General features: G+C 40.7%; 1 protein-coding gene across 1 annotated transcript in view; it reads right to left on the bottom strand.

The window, feature by feature from the left end:
• Window positions 1-396: 396 nt before the first annotated feature.
• Window positions 397-7,910, bottom strand: part of MYOZ2 (myozenin 2) — a gene marked incomplete at both ends in the record, with an annotated part of 32,541 nt that continues 25,027 nt past the window's right edge. Inside the window, one exon of the mRNA XM_084252398.1 lies at window positions 397-631. Coding sequence (XP_084108524.1) covers window positions 397-631 — 235 coding nt within the window. The remainder of the gene's footprint in view (window positions 632-7,910) is intronic.

Raw genomic sequence — 7,910 nt, 5'->3', positions numbered from 1 at the left:
ATAAAAAGGTGGATGAGTCTAAATTGCATTGTATTTTGATTTCAGATTCCATTTGAAAAACCTCTTCAGAAATACCTCATTGCAATGAAACAAAGGTGAAACCTTTTGCTGCCAGTCACTCTTCTGAATTTTCTCAATGAAAAGGCTGCATTGTTGAAACAAGGTGAGAACAACATTATGGATAAAGACAAACAAGTTAAAAGTTTGTTAAAACAAGATTTTGAATGTTTATTCCTATTTCATCTAAAGTTAAAATTAAATGCCACAAAAGAAAAATTTCTGAATTGCTATTAAATTATTGCTACCGATGAGAGTTAAGTGGCTTTGCTAGGGAGTAAGAATACTGGACAGCAACATTTATGTTCAGAGGTTTTTGTGGCACATACAACTTTCTTTTCATAGGTCATCTGATTCTGGTACGGCGGTCTCCTCTGTGGATTCTGAAGTGATCACTATAGGAATATTCTCAGATGTCCATCCTTTTGGAGTCCTGTTAAAGGACCGTCTGCCAGAAAGTGGATTGGCAAAAGCCATAAATCTGGGATCTGTTGTAAGAAGTAACTCAAAATCTGGAACCTTGAATTTAACCATCTTTGATGCTTTTTCAAAACCTCCAAATGGGGTGGCAACTCTGTGGAAAGTGAAAAGAAAAAGAATACATGAGTTAGTTTTCTAACTTATTTGCCAGAAAATAGAAAACAATTTAATTTTTGATTTATGGGCATGTTATGTTATATCCTTTTTTAAAAAAGATTTATTTTTATTTATTTATGTATGCAAGAACTGGGGTGTAGGCCAGTGGTACGGGGGTGGGAGGGTAAGAGGATTCACCAGAGTGGGGAGTAGAACAGGCAGATCCACTGAAATATGCAGTTGAGGGGAACAGTGGAAAGACAGGAGAGGTCTGCTGCGCCATGTGGGTCAGCTCCCTGGCCAGGGTTCGAACTCAGGCCGATAGCTTGATAGTGCTGAGACTTAATCCCTGAGCTACTAGGGAGGCCCTATGTTATATTCTCAGTATGATTTTCAGGTTGTTTTTTTTTTTTAAATCTTACCTCATTTACTCTTTTTTTTTTTTTTAAAGATTTATTTATTTATACAAGCACTGGGTATAGTCAGAAGCGCGGGAGGGTGAGAGAATTCACCAGAGCCAGAGCGGGGAGCAGAGCAGACAGACTGAAGTACACTGCTGAGGGGAGCAGCGGGCGGCAGGAGAGGTCTGCGCGCCATGTAGGACCCTCCTCCGGTGGCCGGGGAGCTGCTGGGGATCGAACAAGCGCTGCAGAGGCTGCGGGCAGCTTCGCAACCCAGCCGCTCAACTGCTGTGCCACCGGGAAGGCCCTGATTTTCAGTTTTTGACCTCTTATGCAAGCATTTCCATTTAAGACCCTGCCTTTTGATAGAACAGATATTTGATAACAAATTGATATAAAGTCCCTTTGTATGTTCTCTTAGCTTTGGACTAATCTAATCTATTCATTGTATTCTGAGCTCATCGCAAATATCTCTTACCTTTGTGCCTTTGCTAAGAATGTCTTCCCTGCTTAAGATATCTCCTCCCTGCCTCCTCTCCACTTTGGTATATCCTGTGATCTTTCAGTTCTCTCTTTCCTCCAACTATGTTAGTCCTTCCTTAGCTAAATTCCTGTAGCATGAATTGGTTTATGTCTGACATTTGATGCTTACGATATGGTATTTGGTATTGCCTTCTTTTTTTTTTTTTAAGATTTATTTATACAAGAACCAGGGTATAGGCCAGATGCGCGGGAGGGTGAGAGAATTCACCAGAGAAAGAACGGGGAACAGAACAGGCAGAATGAGGAAATACACTGCTGAGGGGACCAGCGGGCGTGACAGGAGAGGTCTGCTTTGCCATGTGGGATTCTCGCCGGCAGGCTGGGATCGAACCCAGCACTGCAGAGGCTGCGGACAGCTTAACAGTGCAGCGCTCAACCGCCTGCACCACCAGGGAGGCCCTGTCTCTCTTTTTAAGAATGTTTTGTTTTGGGCCATCTAGGAGTTTAATCTTCAAACTCTTTGAAGGTTAAAAGTCTGTCTTTCATCTTTTTATCTTCACCTTAAAAACTTCTAAATCCTTCTATTTGTCACCTAAATAAAGTCTAATCCTTACCTTGGCATTCAATTCCTCAAGTAACTTTCTTTGTTCAATTCCTCAAGTAACTAGCTTTGTTTGATTTAACCATTACATATTTCTTCATTCATGTCAGGCACAGCTCTAAATGCTGGGGATGTAACAGTGAACAATGAACAGTGAACAACTCTTGTATTATAGTGAAGGAGACGTACTGTATTAATATATATATAAGTATATAGGTAAACATCCAGCAAAGAGAGTGGCTACACAGAAAATTTAAATAGGGGGGAGGGTAATATGCATAACTAAATGAGTAGATAGTCCAGGAAGACTTCTCTGAAGAGGTGACATTTAAACAGTTATCTGAAGGTCAGAAGTTAGCCGTGGACAGTAGGCTGGAAACACATTGTAGCTGACGCAAAGAATCTAAGCCAGAAATAACATCGGCATTTCAGGAAAACAAAGAAGTGCCATATTGCTAGAGGAGCTGATGCGGGGGATGGGGTGACAGAGAGGACAGAGAGGAGGGTGTGGCGTTTGGGCCAAGTCAGGAATGTGGATTTCGCTCTCAGTGGGAAGAGGACCCACTTAAGGTGTTCAGCTCGGGAGTGAGGACATAATTACAAAGACCACACTGGCTGCTATTCTGCCAACAGATTACAGGAGGACAAGACTGGAAGAGGGAACATACTGCCCAGGTCAAGTGAGAAATGATGGCATTTTGAATTTCAGATGTTTTCCATGAGGATGGAAAGATGTGGTTGGTTTCAGGATGTTTTAGGGGCGGAGTCAACAGGATTTGCTGATAAATTGATAAAAAATGGTGAGGGAAATGTAGACACCAATGACAACGTCTAGGTTTAGAGTTTTAGCAACTGGCTCATGGAAGACAGAGGAGAACAGGTTTGGTGTGTGCATGGAAAAAGGATTTCAACATCCCCGTGGAAAGGTCAAGCAGACGGGTTTTTCCTCTGCTGGCTTTCATGCACGCTTTGTTCCAGCAGCCTGGATGCCCTGCTGCTTCTTCTCCATGCTCCCCGACTGAGTGCCTTTCCTCATACTCTCTCACCTCTGCTTGGAGTACTCTGACCCTTATTACTATGTTTCAAAACCCCCTTTCAGTTAGATATTTAAGTTCTAATTTTTACACTTCCAAATGCCCTTTAAATTCTGAGTATGTTATTTAAGCAATACAATTCACTTTCTTGAAGCTTTCCCAGGTATTTTGCAGCCAGAAATAGGCTCCTTACTCCCCTGTTTTGTGGTCTGTGTTTTTACCTCCCCCCCTCTAACCCCACTTGCCATCTTACACTATGCCCTTTATGCCATTGGCATGTCTGCCTCGTTTCTTGTCACAATGTACTCTAAGACAATTGGAATTCTCTCTGATACACTCTGTATCACCTTACAATATACTTTGTAAGGTGTTTGGACAATGTTTGGACAATGTAACTGGAAAGTCTATATAGATTTTCCAAATGTGAAGATTATTTTAAAACCTGGAAGAGATCTACTTTTCTTCATAGCCTGATCACTCTGAAAACTTTCTTGACAATTCCAGTTTATGTGTGATAACAGTGAGGAAAATGGAAAATGGTGCAAGGGGTTAAGTACAGCACTGTGAAGTTCCCAGCAGCGTCTGAGGCACAAGTTCTATCCCTGGCCAGCCAGGAAGCTACCCACATGGCGCAGCAGACCTCTCCTGTCTCAACCGCTGCTCCCCTCAGCAGTGTATTTCAGTCAATCCACCTGTTCTGTTCCCCACTCTGTCTCTACTGAATCTTCTCATCACCACTGGCCTGTACCCCAGTTCTTGTATGCATAAATAAATAAATCTTTAAAAAAATAGTGAGGAAACTGGGAGTCTGGTTAGATAAGAAGAAAGTGACTGATGGATCTGGAAAAGTAGGTCCCTCTTACATGTGGGACTGAAGCATTATTAAGAAAGAATGAAGGCAAAGTACAGACCGTGTAATAGAGTGGGATGCTTTAAATTGAGATTCTGAAGATGACACAGGAATTAGTAGTGACAAACTTTAAGGCAAGAATGTGTGAGGTAGGATTGAAAAAACCATCCTTAACTGCAAAACAGTCAAGAACGTGAAAGGAGACAATTCAGCAGATCATTTACATAGTTATTGAAGGCCCAAAAAGTGGCTACAGGATTACTATTCAAGAGGAGACACTGAATCAGGTACTAAAAACTTCATGGAGGAGAATGTCCATAGAGTGAAGAGTTGAACTGTTCATGTCTCCTTGACCCTTGATTTTCTTGTATTCAGTATACTGCTTCCTTCTGAAAAGCACTATGCCTTAGTTTCTACTACATCTGTCCTCAGGATCACTCACTATCATTTATTGTCCCAAATTACATGGGAGAAATGGGTAATAACAAATCTCTGTAACGTTGGCCTAATGTAGTACTTGGAGATTATTGTATCAGCATAGACATTCATATTTAGGGTCTAAAACTAGCAAGTTGGAGGTGAAAAAAAATCAGTTTGAAAAAGTACTTTAAGAACTTAGATTATCATGCAAATTATGATTATCAAACTTCATAAGGCATATTAATGATGGAAGCTAAGTTCCCTGAGTGGATTCCATGCACCAGACACTATTTTAAATGCTCCTGAAACTCTGTTGGTGAAGGAATTACCATGGCCTCTAAGCACAGATGCTGGTTCAGTCTAGTGCAAGGTGCTGCTGGTCATCATTGTCCCATCAAATCCTCTCAACAACCTTATGATTTGGTCCAATTTATATTCCCACCAAATTGAAGAAACTGAGGTGCCTGTAGCATATACCCAGGCAGATTCTCATCACCAACACCTGAAACTTACATGCTGTCATAATGCACTGTTACTTCAATTTAAAAAAAAAAAGAGGGGCCTCCCTGGTGACGCAAGGGGTTAAGTGTCAGCACTGTGAAGCTATCCGCAGCCACTATAGCACGGGTTGAGTTCAATCACCAGCCAAGGAGGTGACCCACATGGCGCAGCAGACCTCTCCTGTTTCTCCCGCTGCTCCCCTCAGCAGTGTGTTTCAGTAGATCTTCCTGTTCTGCTCCCCACTCTGCCTCTGATGAATCCTCTCACCTTCCCCCTCTGCACCTCTGGCCTGCACCCCAGCTCTTGTATACGTAAATAAATAAATAAATCTTTGTTTAAAAAAAAAGAGAGACAAACACAGAGATTAGTCAAGAGACTTGCCCTTGCCCAAAGTCACCCACCTAATAAGCTGTACAACCAGGATTTAACTCAGGTAGCCAAACTCACGGGATGACTGCATTTGTACTCACTACAGTGGACAACACGCCCATGAGATCATTCTCAAAGAGTGTTGGACCTCCTGAGATCATTTTCTAAGTGGAACAGTGTGTTTAAAATGTCAGCCCACTTGGATTGTGTCTAAATGACGCAAACCATTGTTGTCACAATAGAGTGAAGCAATGGCCTGTGTTTTGTATTTGATGAGTGAACTGAAGCGTCTTCATGACTGAAATTTGATTTAGCATGTAAGTAAAACATACTTGGATGACTCTGATATCCAAGACCACATTTCATCATTTTAGAAGCTTGCCCATTGTATACAAAGACTTTGTTCATTTATTGATTCACTCATATGCTACATCATTCATTCAAACTATACTTACAACAAACCTTGGCTACTATACATATATCAAGCATGGCTCTTCTAAGCATGGGGCCATGCAACTGCACAGACTGCTCATCCATTCCTGGGAGTTTAAGAATATTCTGTTACCCATTGGATACATGAGGTTAGAATTGAATATTTCCAGATTTAGGCTGAATTTGTTCAATTCAGTCAAAATTGCATTTGGTCAATTCAATGTGCTTATTAATTCCAGAAATGAATTTTGCTCTTATTTATTTTTTCTGAATTAAATCAAAGAAGAAATGTTCCTCTGCCACTGAAATTCAGTATGTGGCTTTGGCATTCAGTGCATTGATTTTTCCCTTTCTACCCAGTTCTGTTTTGTTTTTCCCTCCCAGTTAGGGAGGGGGGTCATTTTCTTCTCTTGTAAATGAAAACATTCCTTTCCTTTCCATCACCCACCTCCTACCTCCTACCACTGATCCGGTGAGAGGTTGCTGTTTGGAAAGCAGAGATTTCTTTTCTTTGGCACCATTGAGATTATATCCTGTTTGTTTGAATTTTTATTGCCCTCAGCACACAAAGTAAAGAAAATCCCTTAACACAGAGGCTAAGCATTCAAAGTGAGAGACTACTTGTAGGATGTTTAAGATCTCTGAAAATAGTTGCAAGCTTTAGTCAGTTAGTGAAGCAAAAATTTCCACTAAAAGTTTGGAATATTCTACTGAAAGATAACCATGAATCCATAATCCTTTAACATCAATTCTTCAAACATAGGTCAGACTTCAACTGATTTTTATACTTTGTAATCTATGTAGTAAGTAGTAAGTCTGTTTCTCTCAGATTCACAGATAATAGGAGCTTTCTTGTTTATTTTGATTGATCAGTGATGGTATTCTATTTGCAAAAATTAATAGTGCTGGATATATAGTGCATCCATTATAAGGCAAAGAATTATGTAAAGTGGTTAAATAAAAATTAAAATAAGTTTTTCTACCAGGTAACTAATTAATGTATGTAACATATTTAAAGGTACTTTTATATTTATAATATATTTAAAGGAGACTTTCATCCCAAGCTCCTCTGCTTTCAGGACATTTTTCTCTGGTCTTCCAAAATAATTACTTTTGCCCTCATGTTTCACTCTTCACTTGTTTGTGAGCTCTTTGAGAACAGGATCTACAGCAACCTTTGCATGCTTGAATTCCTTTATAGACGAGAGAATTTATATAGAGGTTAGTAATACACTCAAAATCTGCTTTTTGAAGCAGAACTAGAAACCTCCTTGCTCCTACTTTATTTTCCTGGTGTTTTACATGGGTATAATATACTATTATTTGAATATTAATTCAATGTATTTTTAAAAATTTTATTCATTTCTTTTTAAATTTAAATTTGAAATTTTTTTTGCATAGAAGAACTGGGGTGTACACCAGAGGTTCAGGGAACAGGGGTGAGAGGATTCACCAGTGACAGAGCGGGGAGCAGAACAAGTGGATCTACCAAAATACACAGCTAAGGGGAGCAGTGGGTGAGACAGGAGAGGTCTGCTGAGCCATATGTTGGTTAGCTCCCTGGCCAGGGATTGAACTCAGGCAGTAGTGGTGATAGCACTGAGGCCACCCCTAGGCCACCAGGGAGGCCCTCAATATAATATATTTTACAATATTTAAGAAACCTAAAATGAATGAATATAAAACTACAGTTATTATTAAACTATGGCATTTTGAAATTATGACTGAGAACTAATATTCACTCAGTCTTTATTATTGCTGAATGCCATTATACCACATCTTACCCTTATATGCTTTATTAGCAATATCTAGTAATTGTGTATCATAATGTGGGGCTACCAAATAAGATTATTTTATTCTTTTTTTTTTTTTTTTTTTATAGAGGCATGCTTTATTTTATTTGTTTGCTGGTTTGTTTGTTTGTTTTGTTTATACATGCACTGGGTACAGTCAGAAGTGCGGAAGGGAGGGTGAGAGAATTCACCAGAGCCAGAGCGGGGAGCAGAGCAGGCAGAAGGACCGAAGTACACTGCTGAGGGGAGCAGCGGGCGGCAGGAGAGGTCTGCGCGCCATGTGGGACCCTCCTCTGGTGGCCGGGGAGCAGGCGGGGATCGAACTGGCGCCGCAGAGGCCGCGCGCAGTTTCGCAACCCAGCGCTCAACCGCTGCGCCACCGGGGAGGCCCAA

Source organism: Talpa europaea (assembly GCF_964194135.1).
Source record: "Talpa europaea genome assembly, chromosome: 13".
Taxonomy (NCBI): domain Eukaryota; kingdom Metazoa; phylum Chordata; class Mammalia; order Eulipotyphla; family Talpidae; genus Talpa; species Talpa europaea.
Note: the sequence above shows the minus strand (reverse complement) of the source record. Positions and strands in the feature narration are given on the sequence as shown.